This window comes from Hesperophylax consimilis, chromosome 20 (assembly GCF_061612785.1).
Source record: "Hesperophylax consimilis isolate HC1 chromosome 20, BYU_Hcon_1.0, whole genome shotgun sequence".
Classification (NCBI taxonomy): Eukaryota; Metazoa; Arthropoda; class Insecta; order Trichoptera; family Limnephilidae; genus Hesperophylax; species Hesperophylax consimilis.
Genome location: NC_142855.1, coordinates 18,501,161 through 18,528,736, shown reverse-complemented (window position 1 = coordinate 18,528,736; position 27,576 = coordinate 18,501,161). Strand labels below are relative to the sequence as shown.

Here is a 27,576-nt window from a genome sequence, read left to right as displayed (position 1 = left end):
TTATACACTCACACACTCGCTGCAGTCCCCGGGGCCGCCCGGGCAATACAACAGAGTTTTTCTAAATCAGATGTAGTCCTTCCTCCTGTTTTGAAAGTCAAATTAGCAAAATTTCATCAATATCGGAATAAAACTGTAGATTTGTGTAAAAAACAAATGCAAGCCGACACAGACGCTATTTCTTATACACTCACACACTCGCTGCAGTCCCCGGGGCCGCCCGGGCAATACAACAGAGTTTTTCTAAATCAGATGTAGTCCTTCCTCCTGTTTTGAAAGTCAAATTAGCAAAATTTCATCAATATCGGAATAAAACTGTAGATTTGTATAAAAACAAATGCAAGCCGACACAGACGCTATTTCTTATACACTCACACACTCGCTGCAGTCCCCGGGGCCGCCCGGGCAATACAACAGAGTTTTTCTAAATCAGATGTAGTCCTTCCTCCTGTTTTGAAAGTCAAATTAGCAAAATTTCATCAATATCGGAATAAAACTTTAGATTTGTATAAAAAACAAATGCAAGCCGACACAGACGCTATTTCTTATACACTCACACACTCGCTGCAGTCCCCGGGGCCGCCCGGGCAATACAACAGAGTTTTTCTAAATCAGATGTAGTCCTTCCTCCTGTTTTGAAAGTCAAATTAGCAAAATTTCATCAATATCGGAATAAAACTGTAGATTTGTATAAAAAACAAATGCAAGCCGACACAGACGCTATTTCTTATACACTCACACACTCGCTGCAGTCCCCGGGGCCGCCCGGGCAATACAACAGAGTTTTTCTAAATCAGATGTAGTCCTTCCTCCTGTTTTGAAAGTCAAATTTCATCAATATCGGAATAAAACTGTAGATTTGTATAAAAACAAATGCAAGCCGACACAGACGCTATTTCTTATACACTCACACACTCGCTGCAGTCCCCGGGGCCGCCCGGGCAATACAACAGAGTTTTTCTAAATCAGATGTAGTCCTTCCTCCTGTTTTGAAAGTCAAATTAGCAAAATTTCATCAATATCGGAATAAAACTGTAGATTTGTATAAAAACAAATGCAAGCCGACACAGACGCTATTTCTTATACACTCACACACTCGCTGCAGTCCCCGGGGCCGCCCGGGCAATACAACAGAGTTTTTCTAAATCAGATGTAGTCCTTCCTCCTGTTTTGAAAGTCAAATTAGCAAAATTTCATCAATATCGGAATAAAACTGTAGATTTGTATAAAAACAAATGCAAGCCGACACAGACGCTATTTCTTATACACTCACACACTCGCTGCAGTCCCCGGGGCCGCCCGGGCAATACAACAGAGTTTTTCTAAATCAGATGTAGTCCTTCCTCCTGTTTTGAAAGTCAAATTAGCAAAATTTCATCAATATCGGAATAAAACTGTAGATTTGTATAAAAACAAATGCAAGCCGACACAGACGCTATTTCTTATACACTCACACACTCGCTGCAGTCCCCGGGGCCGCCCGGGCAATACAACAGAGTTTTTCTAAATCAGATGTAGTCCTTCCTCCTGTTTTGAAAGTCAAATTAGCAAAATTTCATCAATATCGGAATAAAACTGTAGATTTGTATAAAAACAAATGCAAGCCGACACAGACGCTATTTCTTATACACTCACACACTCGCTGCAGTCCCCGGGGCCGCCCGGGCAATACAACAGAGTTTTTCTAAATCAGATGTAGTCCTTCCTCCTGTTTTGAAAGTCAAATTAGCAAAATTTCATCAATATCGGAATAAAACTGTAGATTTGTATAAAAAACAAATGCAAGCCGACACAGACGCTATTTCTTATACACTCACACACTCGCTGCAGTCCCCGGGGCCGCCCGGGCAATACAACAGAGTTTTTCTAAATCAGATGTAGTCCTTCCTCCTGTTTTGAAAGTCAAATTAGCAAAATTTCATCAATATCGGAATAAAACTGTAGATTTGTATAAAAACAAATGCAAGCCGACACAGACGCTATTTCTTATACACTCACACACTCGCTGCAGTCCCCGGGGCCGCCCGGGCAATACAACAGAGTTTTTCTAAATCAGATGTAGTCCTTCCTCCTGTTTTGAAAGTCAAATTAGCAAAATTTCATCAATATCGGAATAAAACTGAAGATTTGTATAAGAATCAAATCCACCCAGCACGTTCGCCACAAACTCTCGTCTTTATATACACACTAGCTGTACCATCGCCATGCGTTGCTGTGGCTCAGTCAGTCTGTGCAAATAGAGAAATAATAGCGCATGTTGCTTATACGTCAAACAGATGGCGTTATTTAAAAAAAAAACAATATTTTTGCTGTCCTAGTTGACATCTATATAATATAGACATATAAAAAAACACGCGTATTTGAATGCAATGTTGTGTTAAAATTTCAAAGCAATCCTTGAAGATTTAAGATTTTGAACAAACAAACACTTATGTTATGTACTTGAAATCTAAACAATATAACACATTCAAATAAATTAATAACTTCCACATCATTATTACATTTCAAAATACCCCCACAAAATATAAAATCTATTGTCACAATTATTTTATCAGTAAATCGGTTTAACCGGTAATAAATCATTTTGAATTGGCAGGGGGTAAAATAGAATCATATAAATAAGTCGTCTTAACGTGGTTATAACCACAGTTTAAAATGGCTTTGAAAGCCGAAACAGCTGTAACAATAACAGAAACCAAAAAATTCTTACGGAACTTAACAATTGTATTATTAAATTTGATTTTAATTAAATTAAAAAATAAATAAATGGAGTTCTGCGAATTAAATACAAAAACAATAAATAAATAGATTTTTTTTTTAAATGCAAGAAATGATGAAAGTTAATAACGAGCAAATATTAGATAAATAAGTTACTTCACTTTACCCTCGGATACCTTCGTTTTGTACAAATCCAGTCTCTTCTGCGAAATAAAATGATTAATTTATTCGTTTAACATAATTGATGAAACGATGCAACACTTATGACAGTAACAACCGTGTTATTTTTAACATTAAGCATAAAATTACCTGTTTTCATTTTTTTATAACACAAGAGGCCCAATTGCTCCCAACTGTCTAGGTCAATGGTACTACAGCAACCCGTTAATTAACAGGTTTTTTACATTTAGGTTGCGAATTAAGAGGAAGCGACAAGCCAAAAATGAGTATATTCTTGGTATACCTTATATTGTAGGTAATAGGCATTAAAATCGCTTGACAAACGTATTCTAGAAACATTCTATTTCAAGCACAATTTTTTTTTTTTTTTTTTTTTTAAATAATTTTATAAGAAAGCAAAAAAGTTAATCAATGAAACTGTCACAGATAATCTTTCCTATAATACTGTATTTTTTAAGTTGTTTCCTTTACGCGTTCATACATTTCCATTGAAAATTTTTTTTTTAGTAGTTTGCATTTATATTTTTTAATGAGTAATTTATTATTTTATTTGTATTCTACTCAAGCGAAACGATAGGAAAACCTTCAATTTATCTAAAGCATATTTTTTTTGTATTCATAATGTACACCGATTAGTTATAAAGATTAATCAAAATAGTGATTTATCATTAAGCTTCGCCATAAATTATGTTGCTGTACTATTCTCTGTAAATTAATATGTGAATGGCACACGTTGTGCCGTATATGTGAAATAAATAAATAACAGGTTTCCTGATAAATTTTTAGTAAATTACTAATATATTATCATGTCAAATCACGTGTTCCTAAACATCTGAATATTTTTGCATTACAACGAAAATTATTTGTATCATCGTGATATATTTTTTATTTTATTTTATAAATATAAAAAAAAAACAATTTTGATGACTTTCTCAACCACCATACTAGGCTCAAGCCCGTATTATGGTAGTCGTACGTGATTTATGTAAGAATAACAAGAATAAAACACAGCAAAAAAGGAAATTGTCATGGAAAACAAAAACTAAAAAATGCACATCTTTAAAGAAACCATATTAGAAATAGAAATAATGATTTTTTTTAAACAGTGTTAGGAACTCATGCATTCTTTGAAGAAGTCTATTCCCCTTTCAAATGGCCAATGTTGAACACGGATTGTAAAAAGGGATATGGAATTGATTGAATTTATTGTTTTACATTAAAAATACATAAAATTTCAAAGATACATGACATAAAAAATGGTGAAAAGATAGTTAGTAGATGTGGTATCTTTACACAACAATGTTGGTGAATTCATTCATTAGCAGATGTGGTATGTTTACACAACAAAGTTGGTGAATTCATTCATTAGCAGATGTGGTATTTTTACACAACAATGTTGGTGAATTCATTCATTAGCAGATGTGGTATTTTCACACAACAAAGTTGGTGAGTTCATTCATTAGCAGATGTGGTATTTTTACACAAGAATGTTGTTGAATTCATTCATTAGCAGATGTGGTATTTTCACACAACAAAGTTGGTGAATTCATTCATTAGCAGATGTGGTATTTTTACACAACAATGTTGGTTAATTCACTCATTAGCAGATGTGGTATTTTTACACAACAAAGTTGGTGAATTCATTCATCAGCAGATGTGGTATTTTACACAACAAAGTTGGTGAATTCATTCAATAGCAGATGTGGTATTTTTACACAACAAAGTTGGTGAATTCATTCAATAGCAGATGTGGTATTTTTACACAACAAAGTTGGTGAATTCATTCATCAGCAGATGTGGTATTTTACTCAACAAAGTTGGTGAATTCATTCAATAGCAGCAGATGTGGTATTTTCACACAACAATGTTGGTGAATTCATTCATCAGCAGATGTGGTATTTTACTCAACAAAGTTGGTGAATTCATTCAATAGCAGCAGATGTGGTATTTTCACACAACAATGTTGGTGAATTCTTTCATTAGCGGATGTGGTATTTTCACATAACAAAGTTGGTGAATTCATTCATTAGCAGATATGTGATGAAAATATTGAGATTTTTGCAGTCGAACTGACACATCCATAACATACGTTTATCGGTTTATATTTAGAACTAACTTCCACCATTCAATTCTGTATACCACATTGTTACGATTAAAAAACTACATTATATCGATTTTTATTCGACTTATTCCAGTGCAGAGATAATGCGATAAGTCTTCCTCGGGCGTCCCCGACTTCTTCTACAAACCACGCTCTAAACACTCCTGACACTAATAAGAACAAACTTTGAAATTTTTTACTAAATCGGTCCAATAGGTTTTCAGCCAGCAAACAAAGAAACATCCATTTTTATGTAAATGTATTTAATAATATATTTTAGTATTGGTATTATTATTCTAGAAATTCGCGGAATGTAATAGAACAGTTTTAAATATTTAATTTGTTATTTGACCTTGGGAAAAATAAAGCAAAAGCTTGTTCTTGGCAACCAGAAATGATTTTGTTTTAAATCCTTTTTTTATTCGCACAAATGTAGAATGTTCAATAGTGTGTACAGAGTTTGGAAACTTGTGATATAAACATCTAAACGATTGGGGGACTCCTGAGGAAGAAACGACACTATCATGTGAATCAAATTCTTGAGACAGGTCATGTCAAGAGTCAAGAGTCAGAATTGATATGGAATAGTCGAATATTGTCAGGTTATTCGAAACCATACGTTTATATAACTTTTAAAATTGAAATCAGGACCAGATAACTCTCACATTGTTGTGACGCGATGGGATGATGTCAGTGCCAAACCGTAACGTTCAGATCTGGTGGTTTCCTAATCATTATCATACGATTGTCCACAAATAATACCATAATATTTATTGTTATTTCGGCTACTGGCACTATACCTAGCACCTTTTATAGATATGCTCATGTAAATCAAAAGAACTTCATGTGCGAAAATCACAATTTTGAGTTAAAAATGCAAAAATATTAATGAATTCACCAAATTTGTTGTATAAAAATAGCACATCTGCTAGCAAATGAATTCACCAACTTTGTTTTGTAAAAATACCACATTTTCTTATGAGTGAATTAACCAACATTGTTGTGTAAAAAGAACACATTTGCTAATGAATGAATTCACCAACATTGTTGTGTAAAAATACCACATCTGCTAATGAATGAATTCACCAACGTTGTGTAAATATATCACATCTGCTAATGAATGAATTCACCAACTTTGTTGTACAAAAATACCGCATCTGCTAATGAACGAATTCACCAACTTTGTTGTGTAAACATATCACATCTGCTAATGAATGAATTCACCAAGTTTATTGTGTAAAAAGACGACATCTGCCAATGAATGGATTCACTAACTTTGTTGTGTAAAAATACAACATCTGCTAATTAATTAATTTACAACTTCGTTGTGTAAAAATACCACATCTACTTATTATTTTACACTCGACCTTTCGTCAGGGCAATGGAAAGTTAATATTTAAATATACGATAGCAAATTTAGAAGTTTGTACGATGAATTACCGGACGTTGTGTTCGCGAAAGGACGAGATCGTGCGCAATGGCATCGTGGGAACAAGTTATTATTTATATCGGTATTGAAAATACATAAATATATATTTTTGCAGACATAATTATGGTTGTCCGCTGTACCACGATAAATTATAAGACTTTGGATTAGTTAACCGAGTAGAAACATTACGGATACCTTTTTTATTAATTGAATTTTAGCCATTTGTACATTACTTGGCGTTGCTGGGAGTTATCCTCAGGAGATAGACATATACTATTACAGATTTTTTTGTAGACCTTTTTAAGGTATACAATTCCGTAGTACATTATTTTGATGTATCTCATAAGATTTAGCCAGCATTACCAATGTAAGCGCCCGAAAATATATATTTTTATGACTTGATTACAAAACATCGACTTTTCTCCACTTTTTATAAATATAATATACATGCTTTATATGTATAAACCTTCCGAAAGAAATTCTCTAAATGATAGTAAAAACTTTATCAATATCCGTGGCGTAGTTTAGAAGAACTAAGCGCACAAACAGACAGATGCAAAAAGTGACTTTATTAAATACCATTTAGTTAGAGATTACTTGTATGCATTATTACAATTTTTTGTTAATTATTGAAGATAATATAAGCTATTTTTAAAAGAAAATTTGAAACAGAAAAATATACGGTCTCATATGGGACTTGAACCCAGGTCCTTCGCTGCTTCACCAACTGCTCTAATGGGACCCAGCTCGGAGAAAACTTACTGTTATAAAATATTGATTATTTATACAAAATTTTGGTATAATTTTTCGCATTACTGTTAAACCTGACTGTAGGCTTATCAAATGAATTGACATATTTCCTGATAAAATATCAGTAAAACGCGAATTTGTTACGAAGATGGCAGAACACGTGTTCATAAAAATTCGAATATTGTGTCATTTCGTCATTATGTTCTTCAGGAAATGGACATACGTTTTCCGATATATTCTAAATCGACTAATATGTTATCAGGAAACAATTTCAATAAACCAGACATACTCATTTTTATATTTAACTGTATCATACTTCGAATAAGTAGTATAATGTTAATTAAATTAATGCACAGTTATAGAAAAGGTACAACATGAGCATCTCCTGTCCCCATCCCATCTTCCTCTGCCTCTTGCCCTTTCCTATTCCTTCTTCCTTCTAATATATTTATATGATTTTTTTTTGCTTTTTTGTTAATTTCATTTTCAGTTAATGGTTATAACCAATTACAATTTTGTATTATATCATATTAACCAACATTAGCAGAAGAAACTATTTTGGCTTACCTCATATTTAACCTCTTGTATAACTCGCCTGTATAAAATTGCTGTTTGTTTCTTACAATATATAAAAAATAAAAATAAAAAAAAACATCAACATTTTTTAATTATTTACTACAATAATTTTTATTAAAATGCCTTCTACAATCCTGTATTGTATTGCTTTGAACAGTCAACTATTTTGTTTAATGCTTTTGTCCTTTTTTGGTATCCTTGTTGTTTATAATTTTCAACAAAAAGTATTTTGATAATAGGTTTTTTATTATTTCATGTATAAATATCATCGTTTTCAAGTTCAGCATCTGTTTCACTGTTTGACATTTTAGTTACTTTCGAAAATCTATTTAGCCTAAGATACGCTATCTACATCAGTATTGCCGATTTATTAAAATCCTGTTAAAAATGGGACTGCAGGCCGTTTTATAATATTTTTTTAAGTACACTATATCAGAACACGTGTTTATGCACCTGCGTTTGTCTTGATATTATATAATGACGAAATACGAAAATATTCAAAGTTTTATGAACACGTCCCAATTTAAATATGATTTAAGATTTTCACGGCCAAAAGTATTTTTGTTATTTGTTTTTGGGGTGTTATGCCGTGTTGCGCTAACTCCTTCTTTAGCCAACGTTTTGGACAGCATTGCAGTGTCCATCATCAGGGCAGATGTGTTATTTTATATAAAATATAACAAAAATATCACACGGTATAACATCCCAAAAACAAATAACAAAAAACGTCCCAATTTATTTGTTAAAGGCTGGTAATCCCGTTTTTAACCATGTTACGAATAATTTACTTTTTTTTTTAAATTCGTTTTTTCATGTGAATACCGCACAAGAGTCCCAACTGCTCTCAACCATCTGGAGTCAGTGAGACTATGGCATCCCCAATTGGGGTATGTTGTGAGGCTGAAGGTAGTGGGGAGGGGAAGGAGATGGGGAAGAGGTAGTTGTAAGAGTACCTGGATATTCAGATGTGGTCACCAAACACAGCTAAATCAACGTTTCAATTTTGAATGTCGGTTTTACACCAGGGCGATACTGAGAGTATCTTCCACTCTGGAACGTGCCACCAGGATACTATATATTATTTTTAATTAATAAATTGTGAAATAACACAAATAAATCAAATAAAATTTACTTGCGCACGCCGGGACCTCCGGCTTGCTAGTCGAGAGCCTTACCTGTAAATGGTACAAGTAAATTTGCAATGTGTTTATCAATTAGTTAACTCCATGCAGTTAACGAGATGAGATGTGAGAGCGAGATCATACTAAAACATTGGCTTTTATACAACTGTAAGCTATCTGTCTCGCTCTAAGTAAAGTAATGCAAATAAAAAATAAATAAAAATATATTTTTATTTTTTTAACATTAACTTTGTGGCGTACAGTAGTGAATGGCGCAAGAAGTCGGAGATGCCTGAGAAACACATAAGCAATAGCGAAGCATTCCAGGATACACTAGTAAAATAAATAAATAACAATGTTACAAACCCGTTGACCACAAGTGACGTAGATACAGAAGGAGAAAGTTGATAAAATTGAAATAACAGATCGTTCAGACCTAGTCAATTAACACACCGCTAAACCTTGCGTCAACAAACGCACAATAAAAAGCACAGATTTCATACAACGATGATAATGAGCCACTTCAATGATTTTTTAATTTATTTTTTAACCAGTGAAGGAATTCAGTGGAATTTTTTTTAATCACTTGTGACCTCGCATTTATATACTTTCCTTCAACATTTTTTAGTTTTTAAGCTCATAAAACTATATATATGTTATTTTGATAATCTTCACACATTTTCAAAACTCATCTGGTTCTGTTATTTATTATCACAGGGTTTATTTAAATGCTTATCAGGCTAATTTGTTCCGTTTTTGGAACAAACAATTATTATCCGTAGAACAGAACAGCTCATTTGGTCTCATGTAAATCGTTGTCTCCCTTACCCCTATCGTTAGAAATATGAACTAAACGGTTTTAGAAAGAGAAAACATACAGCTTTATATTGTAATGTAGAAGTTAACCACATTATTATTAAAATGAACACTTCGATGAAACCAAAGGTTCCGACCGCAATTTGAAAAAAACTTATGAAACTTTGTGAATTCTTTATCATTTTTTTAATGTACCGTGGTGGCTGTGATGTTTATAATACGTCTAATAAAATATGTTTTTTTTTCGTTATAAGTAATTTTATGTCAGTGTTTAGACGGAAAAACGTTAGGTGAGCCATTCCAAAAAGTAAAAAAAAAAGATTATTTAAATTTTCTTTTTCAAATAGTTTATTTGTAGTATAAAATGCGAGAACTTATTTTATCACATTTCAAAAACAGTTTTTAGTTTTCGGGTACTTTAAAAAATATCCCATCTTTAAGACTTTAATAAATATAATGGTCAATAGAACTGACATGACAGCGTCTTTAAGAAATAAAACGGTTAATAGAACGGACAGCGTCTTTAAGAAATATAACGGTTAATAGAACGGACAGCGTCTTTAAGAAATATAACGGTCAATAGAATGGACAGCGTCTTTAAGAAATATAACGGTGAATGGAACGGACAGCGTCTTTAAGAAATATAACGGTCAATAGAACGGACAGCGTCTTTAAGAAATATAACGGCGAATAGAACGGACAGCGTCTTTAAGAAATATAACGGTCAATAGAACGGACAGCGTCTTTAAGAAATATAACGGTCAATAGAACGGACAGCGTCTTTAAGAAATATAACGGTCAATAGAACGGACAGCGTCTTTAAGAAATATAACGGTCAATAGAACGGACAGCGTCTTTAAACCTACGGATTCCCAGCGTTTCCCGGACTTTACATAGAGTTTATAGAAATAAAACTTAAATAATGACCTTTCTCTCGTTTTGAAGGTCAAGTGTGCAAAATTTCATCAATCTCGTAATAAAACTGTAGATAAACGAACGATGCCCGCCCACCTAAGACACAGACAATCTCCTTTGTTTATACACGGTGCACCAAAAAAGACGTAGGGTCGTGCTATTTTCAGTGGTTACCATGGTTTGGTGCGGACATGGCCTTTCTTATGTCGCCACCCAGCGCGTCTTCCAGCTGCAATTAGCGACCCCTTCCTGTAGGGCTAAAGGAAAATGTTTTTAACCATCGACCTCACACCTTGTAAGAACTCAAGGACCAAATTCGGAAGGAAATCGCCTTCATCAACGTACCGCTATTGAGTGTCATTATCTTTCTGATGTTATCTCCAATCACAACAACAACGAAAAAATCAAAGCAAAATCAAAAAACAAAATAAATAAAAAATATTGAGAACAAAATAAAAAAAAAACCACTAAAAAAAGTCAAAAACGAAATAAAATCGAAACTAGATAGTCCACCGTGCAAGATGGAAAAATATAACACTAGTAAAATTACAATACATTGGTAAAATAAGTTGGGAAGATAAAGAGAGCTATGTAGTTTGTACAGTTAAATTATATTAAATTTGATGTTCTTCTTTCTGAAATAAACTGGGAAATGACTTGTTTATGGGTTTTCCAATAAGAGGTGTTATTTTGATATTCAATCGTAAAAGATCAATGGTTTCGTTGCTTGTGTGGCACGTAACACCTCTTGTTGAAATTAAACGTTGTCCAGATTAATACCATTCAATTCCGGCAATAAAAAATCATTAATCATCTCTCGATAGCGATCCATTCACCGTAACTGTTGCTCCAGCCTCATTTTCGAAAAAGTAAGGTCCAATGACTCTGCCGGACCATAAACCGCACCAAACAGTCACACGTTGAGGATAGAGCGGCTTTTCAACAATCACTCTTGGGTTTTCCGAGCCCCAGATGCGACAATTTTGCTTGTTGACGAAGCCACCGAGGTGGAAATGGGCCTCATCACTCAAGATCATTTGCATTTGATTCACTCAAGTGAATTTTAATAATTTCAATGGGTTGTTGAAGCGTTTATCGTTCCATTTTTATCAATAACGTAGTTTTTACTTGTCAAATGTAAAAAAATGACAGTTTCAAAATTAACATCTACCGAAATAGCGGGCTATTCAAAATAACACCTCTTATTGGAAAACCCTGTATTTGGTGATGATTTGTTGAATATATCATCTTTATATTCATTACACAAATTTAGTATACGGCGAACGGGGGTATAGAATTGTGATTCTGTGTTGGAGTTATCACAATAGAACGGTAGATAATAACTCGATGTTGGTTTGAATGGTAAATGTAAAGAAAACAAGTAGGATAAATAGGATAATAATCAAATATTTAGGTAAATAATATATACTTGAAAAACATATTGAATAATATTATTAAATTCACATAATTTAACAATAATTTATGAATTGATTTATATTTAAGACACTCAAAACTCTATATGGATTAGATTATTATTTTACTAAGAGAGATTATACTACATAGCGGTCTATATGTGGTGCAACAAATTGTTTTAAAAATTGGTCAACTTAGGGCGATGCACTACGTCGTGTAATATTTTAAATCTAGCCGCTATCAATAACAGCCCTTACGTAGATAGCGATAAGGTTTAAATTCCCGCTTAACACCATCCGCCTTTTTTGATTTATGCAAGAAAAAAACATGGCCAAAAAGTGCATTTTATTTTATTTTGTGGATGTTCAGGCTTAAATATAAAAAAATTTTCCGATCATTTTATAAATAACTTCATTTGCCACATTATGCAATAAAATCATAACCGAAAATGGGTTTGTAAGTAGGAGATTTTGAACTTTAAAGCAGTTTTCATAGGCCTAATACATTATTTTTTTCTGGGCTTATAAAAAGACTTATGTAAAAAACACTCGATTATTTCAAAGGCCAAGATGTATTCTACTCGCAGTATTTAATTAAAGCATCTGAAACATTTCTAGGCGACCAAATTTTCAAACCAAAAACACATGATTTTGAATTTATTCAAATTAATATTGATTTTGGCCAAGAGTTTCATTTTAAAAATCAATTTGAAAGATCTGTTCACAAATAATTTGTCTGCTATTAGGAAATGTGTGCAACTAGCCCATTTGGTGAACTGGCGAGATGTGCAAGAAATGCAAATAAAATATTATACAATCGCCTACAGGATGTAAACAAAGTGATATACCAATAACAGTGTTTTTAATACCATACTAGAGTACCAACTACTATCCCCAAATGGGGTTATTTTGTTAGGTTGAAAATGGTGGAAACAAATAAGGAAATAGCCTTAATAATATATGTGTTTTAAATTTTACATAATGATTAAACACAGTACAATTTAAGTGTACAATTGTGTAAAATTTAAGTTGATAAAGGATTGTTTAAGACAGATACGGTTATTCTGGTTAAGGCGAAGCTTAACGCTAAATCACTATTTTGATTAATCTTTATAACGAATTGGTGTACATTATGAATACAAAAAAATATAATTTAGATAAATTGAAGGTTTTCCTATCGTTTCGCTTGAGTAGAATACAAATAAAAAATAAATAACTCAATAAAACATATTTTTCAATGGAAATGTATGAACGCGTAAAGGAAACAACTTAAAAAATACAGTATTATAGCTAAGATTATCTGTAACAGTTTTACTTTTTTTATTTTATTTTATTTTTTTTATGTGACACCTCACAAGAGTGTCCCTGCCTGTGCAGTGCACAGACAGGGGAACTAAGTCACCACCCGGTTGGGCGGCGTTGTGAGGTGGAGTAAGGTAGGGGCTGTAGGAAGGGATTTGTTAATGCGGGCCTTGAAGAGGCTCGGATTATAGGAGGGAGGAAAAACAGATGCCGGTAGCTCGTTCCACATACGAGCCGACTTACAAAAAACGAGTCGTAAAAACGGCCCGTTCTCATGAAGCCAACGTCAACCGTGAACGGGTGTTCAGTTCGTGTCCGTCGAGTTTCGCGCACGTGCACCGGTGCATCAGGAATCAATGCTGCTAGCTCCTTGGAGCAGGCTCCATTGAAATACCTGTAGAACAGACACAGCATGCCTACATTGCGTCTATGCATTAGAGAAGGCAATCGGTCTGTTAACAACGGATTGTCAATCAGACGGATCGCTCTCCTTTGCACAGATTCAAGCAGGTTTATCAAGTATTTTGGGGCACCAGCCCAAAGGTGGCTCCCAAATTCAATAGATGGGCGGACTTGAGACTTGTACATGGTCAGCAGCTAGTCACTGTTGAAGAATCTCCTAGCCCTGTACAAGACGCCCAACTTTTTGGAGGCCTGATTTACTCGGGCTTCTATGGATCCCCGATACTTGAGCTGGTCTGATATAGTAACTCCAAGCATTTCAATGGAGTCTTTATTGGGGAGAGTGCTCCCATCAAATTGCACCAGACAGTCATTGATCTCCCTCTTTGCCGAAATCAGACACGCTTGGGTTTTTGAGACGTTGAAACTGACCAAGTTGGCCTTACCCCAGGCACGAACCATCTCTAGGTGGTGGTCAATTTTTTGCTTCAAAACTTCCCGAGCTGTTCGGACATCATAGGTGGAAGGGGGCCTGTCAAAAAGATAACCCTCGTGAACGGTGCTGTCATCAGCGTAGCAGTGAATTGGTGCACATTCAACGAGATCGTTGATGTGCAATAAAAACAGCGTCGGAGACAGCACAGATCCTTGTGGCACCCCCGCCTTGATTGGTGCGGTGAGGAAGAAGAGCCGTCAACCACGGTTTGAATTGTTCTTCCCTTCAGAAAGTCCGCAATCCAACTATGCAGGGTTGGGTGGATCCCATACGATGGTAACTTCCCGATAAGCGCCCGGTGCCAGACTCTGTCAAAGGCTTTGGAGATATCCAACCCAACGGTTTGGGTTTCACCAAAACGTTCCATGTACCGCCCCCAAATATGCGTTACATATCCGAGTAGATCGCCACACGATCGGTTTCGACGAAATCCATATTGCCGATCGCTTAGGATATTGTTATTCTCGAGATGTGTGAGCAATTTGTTGTTAACCACCCTTTCTAATACTTTCGAGAGTATGGAAGTGATGGCTATGGGGCGGTAGTTAGAAGGGTCGGAACGGTCCCCCTTTTTTGGGATTGGGTGGACGATTGCCTTTTTCCAAAGATCTGGCACCTTTCCACCTTTGAGAGAGAGCCTAAATAATTTCGCGAGCACTGGAGTCATTTCTGCAGAACACCTCTTGAGGACCAAGGCAGGTATTCCGTCCGGCCCACTGGCTTTGTCGACTTTCAGCTCGTTCAAGACTCGACTTTACTTGATTCAATTTTTTTGCTTTCTTATAAAATTATTTACAAATTAAATAAAAATCAGTTTTTTGCTTGAAATCGAACGTTTCTAGACTTGTCAGGCGATTTTAATGCCTATTACCTACAGTATAAGGTATACCAAGAATATACACATTTTTGGCTTGTAGCTTCCTCTTAAGGTTATATTAAGTTGAACAACCTAACCTAACCTAACCTAAAAAAAGATATTTTTTGGTTTTGCTTAGGTTAGGTAATGTTTAAACACATTTAAGTACGGTCAAATTAAGTTATGATTAATAATTAATATTAAATTATGTTAGATTAAGATTGATTAAGTTGAGCTAGACTCCGCTAGGTTACTAATACTGTTATACCACTAATTTAACGAGAAATGCTGAAGATTAAACATTATTTATTATTTATTACGTAGGTATGTTAAATATTTCATCTTTTTAATATAATTGTCTCAATAATACATATATTTTGTTTGGCTTAGCCTGTCTCACTAGGAAATCCTGTGCCGAGACAGACTAGTTTAAAAATATTTTATAATATATTAAAATAAAGTACATTTTTCAATAAAGCAAAAATATTTGACAAAAAATTTGAGGTTGGTAGGTAGTGGTAACAATAATGAGATAGAGGATTATATTTGGGTGAGGTGACTAATTATTGCACGACCTTTTTCGATGAATTGTTTGATCAGGATTTTGTATTTGTTAATATTATTCGATTTTCTTGTTTTTACAGGTAAGTTATTGTATATTTTAGACGCAATGTATTTGAAATTTCTTTGACCAAATGTTGTGTTTGTTTTAGGTGTTTGTATGAGTTCTTTGGTTTTGTGCCTCGTGTTTACAATATTTTGGGTATTTTCATAAAATGTATGTGTTTTATTTTTAAACAGTTAAGATATTTTTTGTATAAATTTGTCGAATTTCTAATACATGGAATTTGTAGAATATATCTGCAGTACTTTTTACTAAGGGAACTTTAAGAATAATTTTCATAATTTTATTTTTGCCTTCGATAATGAATCTACAGTTGATAGTGTTGCACCTCCCCGTGCGATTATTCCATACTCAATGATAGATTGACAAAGAGAGTAATATACAATTTTCATAGATTTGGAGTCTAGTATGTTTCTAATGTTTTTGAAGAAATAAATGTGCTATGGAACGATTTGCCGGCCTCTGTGTTTCCTCCCTCTTAAAACATGGGTCTCTTCAAGACCATCTCCCTCTCCTAAAAAAGACCTTCGACAAGCATCCCCAAAGATGACATAGGCCCTGAAGGAAATTATTTTCCTCAGGGCCTTCTGTGTGGAATTAATGTAAAAAAGTGTTTTTTCACCGCTTTGCAAAGCGTGCGTTTAACTAACTAACTAACTAACCAACACGCCGTTTCCCCGCAGGGGTAGGCAGAGAGGACGGACCGCCAAACAACTCGGTCACACCACACACTCCTTGCCTCATTCACATTCATACATCGTCTCATACATACTCTTCTATTATTCTGACTCTTGACATGGCCCGACTCGAGTATCTGATTCCCCGACTTCTGCTACCATTCGCATTTGCATCATATATTCTCCTTACACTCTTTTCTTTGCTCATCGCTCTACATGCCCAAACCATCTAAGCGTCACTTTCTTAATCTTACTCATTACGCTTATATCAGCCTTGCACTCTTTGCGGATCTCCACATTCCTCACACGATCAAACATGGTTTCACCACAGATACGCCTCAGGGATCTCATTTCAACAGCATTCAATCTACTTTCATCCTTTCTTTGCCACTTCCATGCTTCACTTCCATACATCAGGGTAGGTACCATCACTCAATTGTGGACTGTTAACTTCGCTTCTTTAGACAATTCTTTGTTAGCGCCAACTGCGTTCAGTCCTCCATTAATGGAGTTACCTGCATTTACTCTTCTTTCAATATCTCTGTCAGCCTTCCCATCTCTCTAGAACATACTTCCTAATTACACAAACTCATCCACCTGCTCCAAGTATTCCTCATTCACAACTATATTGCACACTGTTTTCGTACTCTCTCTTTCAAACACCATTACTTTAGACTTACTTACATTCATCATTAACTCATTCTTCACGCATACTTCGTTCATCCTAGACACGAGAGATTGCAGAACATCCATACTATTAGCAATCAGCACCGCATCATCAGCATACAACAGGCAACATACTTTCAGATTACTCAAATTCGAGCCCAATCCCACCTCTTTCAACTCTTGCATACAATTATCCGTGTATAGATTGAATAACCACGGTAACACTACGCAGCCTTGTTTAACACCTTTTGTGATATCAAACCACCCCGTAAAACCACAGTTCACCCTAACACATGCAACGCTTCCCTCATACCGAGACGCAATTGCCTGAGTCAGATTTGTATTCACTCTATACTTGGACAACACCTTCCATAGCTTTTTGCGTTTAAACACAACTTTAAATAATATTATGATATTTTGAGCTGTGAACATTACTTTTAATCACCCTATGCAAGTTTACACCATCCGTTGATAGGAACAACTGAAGATACCGTAAGATGGGTATTATGTAAATTTCACAAGTCTCTCATCTCCGAGTTAAATGTCACCATGAAATACCTACCAGAAAACCGCTTTGCGCGTAGGTTATATAAGACCGATTCTGCTAAAAAACTTACCATAGTCTCAGAGAATTGTGACCATGTACATCGCAGTGAGTACCACATTATTTAATCATTCTTATCTCATAATCTTCCCCCTTGTCCTATTCGGGTCGGGGAATCATTAGGCAAGAGTGAAAGATACTTCTAGAATCGCCTGGTGAAGCTAACTGTGAAAAAAAATTAAATAATGACTTTTTTTTATCTCCTTTAAAGGTGTTCCGAATTTTGATTGTGTTACTTTGATTGTGGAAACAAATACAACAAATTTGCTTTAGTCGTGTTTAGTGAATAGTTATGAATAGCCAGGTACTTCCACAACTTTGTATTTCCAATAAAACAATGGTGGATGCCATAGTTTTACTAAGAATAATAAGAAAATTCTTCTGATTTATCAGCAGTTGAGTGCATTTGAAGCCGGACGAAGCCGGGAAGCAAAAATAATACTTATACTAGGCCGGCTAGTAGCTGGGTTGAGAAATGCTACAATTTTTTTACTGGCTTAGTTCTCCATCATTGCACAAGCAATATTTTCTCACTGTAACGATAAAAGTACGAATTTTTAATTTTTTTTTGTCTGGGATTGTTTTTATTTAATTATTTGTACACTTCTATATAATATATATTGATGTAATTCTTACAATTTATTTTGAATTTATTAATTGTTGTAGTTTTATATTTTCCGACAGCGCATTATCATTCATCCTGGAATAGAATAAACTGTTGAATTTGTTATTTTCAAAAATATCATTTAAATTTACTTTTGTTTTCAATTAATTAATGCAAATCTTGGAACCGGAAATTAACCCAATTCTCGAAATCCGATCGTTCTGAAACTCGTCATATATGCTCGTTATCGATGACAGTGCAAATTATCAACTTATGGTGACAATCACGTACACACACGCGAAAATCTGACGAAATTACTGCAGATAAATTAATTAAGTTGAAATAAATGTCATTTCTAGTCGACCCGCATCTGGCAAGGTCGGTAGCGTGGTTAACTCCGGTCACTGGAAGTGAGGTTCAATACTCAGCCAAAACATTTTTTTAAAGCTTTTAAAATAGATGTATTATGTGTTTATCTGATTTAATTGCATGTCCTTGTTCTATGTCTGTGAAAGTGGATGTCCGTATTGTATATAATTACACGTCCTTGTGTTATGTCTGTGAAAGTGAATGTCCCTGTTGTATATAATTGCACGTCCTTGTGTTATGTCTGTGAAAGGGAATGTCCCTGTTGTATATAATTGCACGTCCTTGTGTTATGTCTGTGAAAGTGAATGTCCCTGTTGTATATAATTGCACGTCCTTGTGTTATGTCTGTGAAAGTGAATGTCCCTGTTGTATATAATTGCACGTCCTTGTGTTATATCTGTGAAAGTGAATGTCCTTGTAAGCGCCCGAAGACGACTTGATTACAAAACATCGACTTTCTGTAAATATAATATACATGTATTATTTTTATATAATCCTTCCGGAAGAAATTCTCTAAATGATAATTCAAATCCTATCAAAAGCCGTTGCGTAGTTTAAAAGAACTAAGCGCACATATGGATAGCGACTTTGTTTTATAATATTTAGAGTATTTAAGATTTATAAATTTGGCACAAAAGTTTGTGCGAACTTGGCATAATCTGCCAAAAATCGCTCCCGTGCATGGATTAAGCCTTAGACACATCACGCACATAATTTGATCGTGGCATATATGTATTATATATTATGGTGACACACTACGCTATAAACTTCCTCCGGGAGAGTGTGTCAGATCAATTGGTTAACTGCTGCCGAATATAATTTCTTTGTATAGGATCTGTCACTTTGACAGATGACAGCCGCTCAATTGACAGCCGTAGGCAGGAGAGGGAGTCGCATAATTTTCAAATATAGCTGTCGCCACGCCCACACTATAACACATATTTTTAGATGTGACAGATCTGTATGGGATTGTAAGGCAAGCAATATGGAGTTATAGAAAACTTTTTGAACTTATAGCGTAATCTGTCACCTTCTTTATGCTGTTTTTATCACTTTTAGTCTTTATTGTAGAGTAAAATAAATCTGACAGATCTTATGCTACGTATACATGCGCGAGCCGAACTGCCGAACTGAACCTCAACTTATGGGAAAGAAACGAAGCAAACGCAAATGGCGCGAAAAGCCTCTTGCAGTTGATTCATTCCTTTCCCTTAATTCGTGGTACGGTTCGCAAATGTATACGTACCTTTAAGTAACTTGACGAGAAAATCCCAAAGACCCCAAGAAATAATAATAATGATTTCCAAGGACAAGTAAATGGTATTAAAATGAACTTTGTTTGTATATTTGATTTATTTTTGACACAACACACAGTGAAGATGCAAATGGTGTCAAGGTTATTCTATACTAAGTTAATAATCGGAAACTGGTTTTAAGAAAGGTTAAATGTTAGGTAAACTATTATTCAATCGATTATTGCACCATGCGAACACTGAACAGATTTGATATAGAAGTGAAATCTTTTTTTGTTTTTGTAAATCCCGCACAAAGACATAACTGCTGCAAATGGAGCCAGTGAGATTATGGCATCTGCAATTTCGGTATGTTGTGTGGCTGAAGGTAGTGGTCGGGAGGGGGGGAGGAGGGGAGATGTGTAAAAGGAAGGTTGGGAAAATACCTGTCTGTTCAGATCTGATCACCAAACATGGCTAAAGTCATTAAAACAAAACAACAACTTTTGATCCTGAATGGAGGTGCGATACCGGGGCTATATTGTTAGTATCTTTTACTCTGGAACGTATATACTATTTAAATATACTATTTTAGTATACTATTTTAATATACTATTTAAATATACTATTTTAATATAATATTTTAATATACTATTTTAATATACTATTTCAAATTAATAAATTGCTAAACAACACAAATAAAGTTTACTTAAGCGTGGCTAAAGAATTTCGAGAAGAATAATTACCCACAATATATATATTTATTTTTTTAAGTACGAATATAAAAATTTTATTTGTTCAAATTAACTCAATAATTTATTTTTTAATTTTTGAGTTTTTTTTAATAAATATATAATGTTTACAAGTCATGCTGTTTTAATTTATACTACACTTCCATTAAATGCATTTGCTTGTGGATGGAAGAGGAGTGTACATTTGAGAAAAAATAATATAACTAGGTTACAAAGTAAAAAATATTTACGAAATTAAAAACCATTCAAATTGTTGTATTTGGAAAGAAGAAAAAAATATATTATGGAGGATAAATAATGAGTAATGAAGGATAATTTGTGAGATTTTCAAATGAAACTAGGGGAATCAGTTATTTTGTTAATGATTTCCATAAAAAAAATTTATGTATTTCAATATTAGTTTTTTTTTAATCATTTATGCTTCTGATTTCTTCTGGTAATTTCTTATAGAAATGTTTTAATTGGTGGGTATAATAGTGCTGGGCAAAAGAAGTGTGTAGTTTAAGAAATGCAAATATATATTTATGTCTGGTTCAATTTTCAGATATGAATTAATCTTTTTCTTTTATAATTTGAATTATTCAATTTTTCATAAATAAGTGTTTAAATGAAGGAACTTTGAATTCTTCTAATACGTATTCAAATATGGAGGTTTTTATTATGAATTTTTGAACAATTCAGGCTAGTTTTGTAAGCTCCTCCCCAACTGATAATGGCATATTGCAGAACATAATGTACTAATGCATAATATATTGAATATAGATTTTTCATTGATAAGAAATTTCTGATTCGTAAGAATAAATAAATAAATTTTCTTAATTGTATGGCAGATGTGATCTTTCCATTTTAGGTTTTTATCAATGATTATTCGTAGATATGTAATTTTATCAGCGTTTTCATAAATGACAATGTTTGTCGACAGTGATTAGCGTCGTTTTGTCCAGAGATGTGCAAAATGGGTACCCAAAACCATTTGAAATGCAAAATGGAAATGGGTCAAAACTTTTCCATTTGAAAATGCAAAATGCAAAATGGTTTTTAGAAAAGCATTTCAAATGCAAAATGCAAAATACCTATTTTCAAAATGCATTGAAAATGCAAAATGGTTTCTCAGGTCAAACAATTAAAATAATTATAGAATTTTTAAACATTTTTTTCATTTAATAATGGACATCAATGTAGAACAAACATATTAGATGATGGTAAATCCAAAAACATCATGACTACAGATTAATTATTAAAACAGAAAAAAATTGCGCGGGACTAATTATGTTATTTAATAAATAATATTTTACGTTGCCAACGTAAAAACATAGAAACTGCTATCTAACATTTAATATTACAGCGTCATGGCCCACAGTGGGCTGAAAATCGCCTTTCATAGACATAGAGACTTGAATTTTCAAGGGTATTTTTTTTGGCTAGAAATGGATTCTGCTGATCATGTTGCTGACATTAAAAAGTGTTTTTTTCAACTATGAGGATTTAAAAAAAAATCGCACGTTGCGCCACAATACGAAGTATGTCAAAAAATTACAAAAAAATAGTAGTATATCTGTGTGTAAGGATAGAATGGCCAACCTTATGATTCCAGAGATAGCCTCATTTTTAATGTCAATGCCATACAAATTTTTCTTAAAAAAATGATAACTCCTTCATTTGTACACGCAATTGCTTCATATGAAATTTTATAGCATAGTAATGATCAGTAGAATCTATTTCTAGCCAAAAAAATACCCTTGAAAATGCAAGTCTCTATGTCTATGAAAGGCGATTTTCAGCCCACTGTGTGGCCCCATGTTCAGTATTTGAATCAGTATTTTTTGTAATTGTATCACTCAATTGCCAGGGCTCCTACCAGGGAGCAACTTGACAAATGTAAATTATCTCTCATAGCGAGGTTGAGGACCGACTGATATTTGGGGCTTATGAAAAAAAGATGAGTGTAGATAACGGGAAGAATGTTCCAAAAAAGCATTTAAAATGGAAAATGCATCGAGAAAAGCATTTAAAATGCAAAATGCAAAATGGTTTTTAGAAAAGCATTTAAAATGCAAAATGGAAAATACCTATTTTGCATTTTGCATTTCCATTTGAAATGGATTTATTTGAAATAAAGCACATCTCTGGTTTTGTCTGAGAGAATGACCAAGTAGGATTATTTGAAGATTTGGAGGTATACTGTTGGTATTTATTTCAAAGGGGATGGCATATGTTCGTATCCTCTGAAGCATTCCGGTGTAAAATATCCCCTAAAAATTTGAATGAATTATTTTCCCCACAAAATATTTTTCTCCCCTTTTTTATAGCGGAGACGGTTTACACGTAGTTCCCGTGAGCACTTAGGCCATAGGCCCATTGTGTTATCTCCCATTTTACCTCAATCCTTTAACAACAACCCAGTCCCTTTAATAAAGTTCCCCAGGGTTGTCATTGGGTATGTGGCTATGTCTTCTGGTTCTACTGTATGTCTCCCCAGGTATCTGCGCCTAGTTCCCACCAGGGCAGGACATTGGCACCATAGGTGAATTGGAGTCTCTTCATCCTCTTCACATTTCCTGCATCTGTTGGTGTTTTCCACTCCCAATATCTGCATGTGTCTCCTGAGATGGCAGTGTCTCGTTAGTAGTCCTACTAGTTCCCTCAGCGAGTTTCTGTCCATATCGAGTAGTTTCTTGGTTCGTCTAGGGTCTGGTCCTTTTATGAGTACTTTGGATTGTCTCATTCCAGGCGCCCTCTCCCATTCTTTGCGGTGCTGGGATTTGACCCACCTATCAATATGTAATTACTCCTACGGCCGGCTCGGATCCTACAAGTGGTGCTTTCGCCCCTTTCCTTGCTAGTTCGTCAGCCCGCTCGTTGCCCTCAATACCTTTATGTCCTGGTACCCAGATTAGGGTTATTTTATTGATGGTAGCGAGTTCTGTAAGAACAGTCCTGCATTCTATCACCAGTCTGGAGTCGCATCGATTACTTCCCAGTGCCATTAGGGCTGCCTGGCTATCGGAACATATCCTTCTCTTTTTAGTTCTCCCCTAGATCTAGGGACATTTCTCTAGACATCACAACCACTTCCAGATACGTACGCGTGTAGCTACTGGCTATTGTCCCACTGTCTTGTCCATAATTCATATATTATTCTTACGTATTTTCTATTTACGATCGTTCACCAAAATACGGGCATGTGCCTCGCATGATTGTCGAAAAATTATCAATGACTTAATAAACATTGCACTGAATATTCTTATTTTCAGGTAATATTGGCGTCCTTCCTAGCTTTGGGGCTGGCGCTGCCGACCTCTCCGCCACCCAAAGAGGAGAAGTTCGAACAGATACAGATCCTCAAAACCGAGCAGAAGGTCGTTGGCATCGAGAAGGATAAGAACTACCACTACTTGTACCAGACAGGTACTTATAATTCAATAATTGAAAGGTGTGGGATTGGGCGCGAAAATGAGCCATCTGAAAGCATTTTATGCTGATTTGCAGATCTGATTTCTAACAATATGGACTTTGTTCCGTCCACGCGTAATGCTGTAGAATTGAGATTCCTGAGGCGTATGTTTGGTCGTGTATGTATTGCAGAAGAATGTTATATTTTGTCTTGTATTCCTAGTCGGCACATGAAGTTTAATAGTGGCAACGATGGCAGGGCTATCGATTAAGTTGTTAATGACTCTGTGCAACACAACCAGGTCTGAAATAATTCTCCTGTCAGACAGTGTTATTAGATGCAATTGATTAATCAAACTGACATAATTAATGTAATCAATAGGAATTCTGAGCTTAAAATTTACGTACTTAATAAATGTGTTCTGAACTCTTTCTATATTATTGGAGTGAACTTTATATAAAGGGGACTTATGTTTTTATTTGTTTATACTGGGGTTTGACAGATGTTCTCACTTACGTGAGAACTATCCAGTTACAAAAACTACAAATTACATACATACATAAAATGACAAATAAAACTAGGAGAGTTACAGTGATACATAATATAATAATCTAAACATATTATTTAGCAGCAGCAGAACATCTTTTTGAATCTGTATAGATTATCGACGAAAATATCTACTTCAGCACACTCAATCTTATTATACAGTCGACACATTTGGGTCAGAGGCGATATTATTTTTGAAAATATTCATGTGAAAAATGGTACAGTGTCTTAAACAATGGGAATTGGGGAAATTGATTTCAATATTGCTAAGACATAATGAGGTATCAAGATGGCCGTGGATAATTTTACGCGTATTGCTTGTAATAATTTGTTGTACGTTATTGTTGATTTCAGCCAATGGCATTTACCAAGAGGAACAGGGAATCATTAAACATGCCAATGAGCCCGGATACGAAACCCAACTGCAACAGGGCCAGGTACAGTACGTGTCACCCGAGGGCAAGGTCATCCGCTTGTCCTACACAGCCGATGAAAACGGGTTCCGCCCGGTGGGTGATCACATCCCCACCCCTCCACCCGTGCCCATAGAGATACAGAAACTGCTTGCCGTGCTAGCCACCAAAAAACCAGACCCAGCAGATCACCAATACGACGGTGATAATGCAGACTATTCGTGATTTATTGATACTTTTAATTATTAAAAACTTGGCGTAAACATTTTGTATTACTTCTCTCCATTCCCCTTTTTATTAATTGTTTTTATCTTTACATTAGCCTTTCACACAGAAGGCACAGAAGATCTAGCACAGTGAAATTTACAATATCGGATCGATAGGCGTATTTTACAAACAAATGACAATACCTTTAAGACTTACAGGACATACAGTGCTATTCCACACGCTTAAGGCGATGCACTACGTCGTGTAATATTTTAAATCAAGCCGTTATCAATAACACCCCTTACTTAGATGGCGATAAGGTTTAAATTCCCGCTTAACACCATCCGCCTGTTTAGATTTATGCAAGAAAAAAACATGGCCAAAAAGTGCCTTTTATTTTATTTTGTGGATGTTCAGGCATAAATATTAAATTTTTTTCCGATCATTTTATAAATAACTTAATTTTCCACATTATACAATAAAATTATAACCGAAAATGGGTTCGTAAGTAGGAGATTTTGAACTTTAAAGCAGTTTTCATAGGCCTTATACATTATTTTTTTCTTGACTTATAAAAAGACTTCGATTATTTTAAAGGCCAAGATGTATTCTACTCGCAGTATTTAATTAAAGCATCTGAAACATTTCTAGGCGACCAAATTTTCAAACCAAAAACACATGATTTTGCATTACTACGTATGGCATCGCCTTAAGATGAAACTACAAGCCAAAAATTGTATATTGTTGGTATTCCTTATATTGTAGGTAATAGGTATTAAAATCGTTTGACAAACGGAGTCTAGAAACGTTCGATTTCAAGCACAGAACTGGTTTTTATTTATTTTGTACATAATTTTATTAGAAAGCAAAAAAGTTAATCAAGTGAAACTGTCACAGATAATCTTAGCTATAATACTGTATTGTTTAAAAGTTGTTTCCTTTACGCGTTCATACATTTCAATTGAAAAAAAAAAATTTAGTAGTTTACATTTATATTTTTTACCGAGTAATTTATTTTTTTTATTTGTATTCTGCTCAAGCGAAACTATAGGAAAACCTTCAATTTATCTACAGAATATTTTTAAGAATTCATAGATTAATCAAAAAACATCTTATTCACCGTGTGAAGAGTTCGGTTAATTGGTGAATTGTATATAGGTACATACCACTTTCAAGATATTTTTTAGTTTTTATTTTATTTTATTTATTTATTTTTTAAAAGAAAGACTAACATTCCCGGGTTACGAATAACCTGACAATATTTCAAAATCTCCTACTACCACCACAGTGAGCGGAAAGTGTTGCTTGTGTTGTGATGGAGGACTTAGCCAGCCGAGGAATTGAACACACTACGCCTGGGTGGGACCCAAACGCGATGTCAACTCAGCACCGACCGACATTAAAAGGAAACATATTATAGGTATGATGAAATATCCCTTCATGAAATATCTAATACTAGGGGTGACTTTTACATACCATTTATAAACTTATTACAATGACACGCCAATCAAAAAAAATCTAAAAAACGATTCACGCTTATATATATATATGAAATACATGATAATACACAACTGTAATATGTAGTGTACAACTGCTGATCCTGTACCAATCGCTTCGAAGTCACTTGAATTAGTAGTCACCTATGATCTGGTGCCCCAAAATAATTAAAAAAATCCTGACTCAATACTGTGCAGAAATGGGTGGCCCTTTGGAAGACTACATTTTAGATTACAGACGTCATGTGGAAATGCCATACTTGTTCTACTGGTAAGGAATTAGCGTCATTAATCCCTTCAGCACCGGTGCATAGTCGGGAAACAAAACAATTTTATTTCTTATCCAAAATTATCATAAAATCGTTGACAGCCCTATTTTACTAAAGCCAAATTGCGATACTTGCCAAGCTATTCCAAGTTGAATTTAATTTTGAAGGCAACAATAAACTCACTACTAATTACTCTATTATAATATTTTGCTAGATTATACATGTGAAAAAGTCACGTTTCTTAATACATATTAATACTCTGTTGAAATAAAATATTCTCTGTTATTATAACATTCTAGGCCTTAATAGAATTTACTTTATATTAATTACTGTATCCATTATCATAAACACCTCACACCTCGATTTATGTCAAGTCTTATACAAACCTAGTATTCATTCAACTATTTCTATACTAGTAGATATTTCTTTTAATTATGTATTGTTTAACTGCACTTCTATTAATAACTGTATCACTTGCAATAATATTTTTGTGTACACATTACTTGTTCTGTAATCACTCTATTGTAAATTTAAATAAATACCTTCATTGTTTTATCACTGTAACTCATGTACGATTTTTTCCTAAAATAAATATATATTATAAAAGTAAGTGTTCAATGTACGTGTCGCTAAAAGTAAAAAACGTAT

General features: G+C 34.4%; 1 protein-coding gene across 1 annotated transcript; it reads left to right on the top strand.

The window, feature by feature from the left end:
- Nucleotides 1-17,594: 17,594 nt before the first annotated feature.
- On the top strand, nt 17,595-25,219 carry LOC149414245 (pupal cuticle protein Edg-78E-like). Its single transcript, XM_089643852.1, has 3 exons — nt 17,595-17,694; nt 23,858-24,011; nt 24,898-25,219. The coding sequence occupies exons 1-3, from the start codon at nt 17,683-17,685 to the stop codon at nt 25,179-25,181; spliced, it is 450 nt and encodes a 149-aa protein (XP_089499978.1). The 5' UTR covers nt 17,595-17,682; the 3' UTR covers nt 25,182-25,219.
- The last annotated feature ends 2,357 nt before the right edge of the window (nt 25,220-27,576 follow it).

Excerpts from the sequence above, each read along its gene's own strand:
- LOC149414245 (XM_089643852.1), top strand. Across the intron at positions 24,012-24,897 it reads CCACTACTTGTACCAGACAG|CCAATGGCATTTACCAAGAG; the intron begins GTACTTATAATT and ends TGTTGATTTCAG.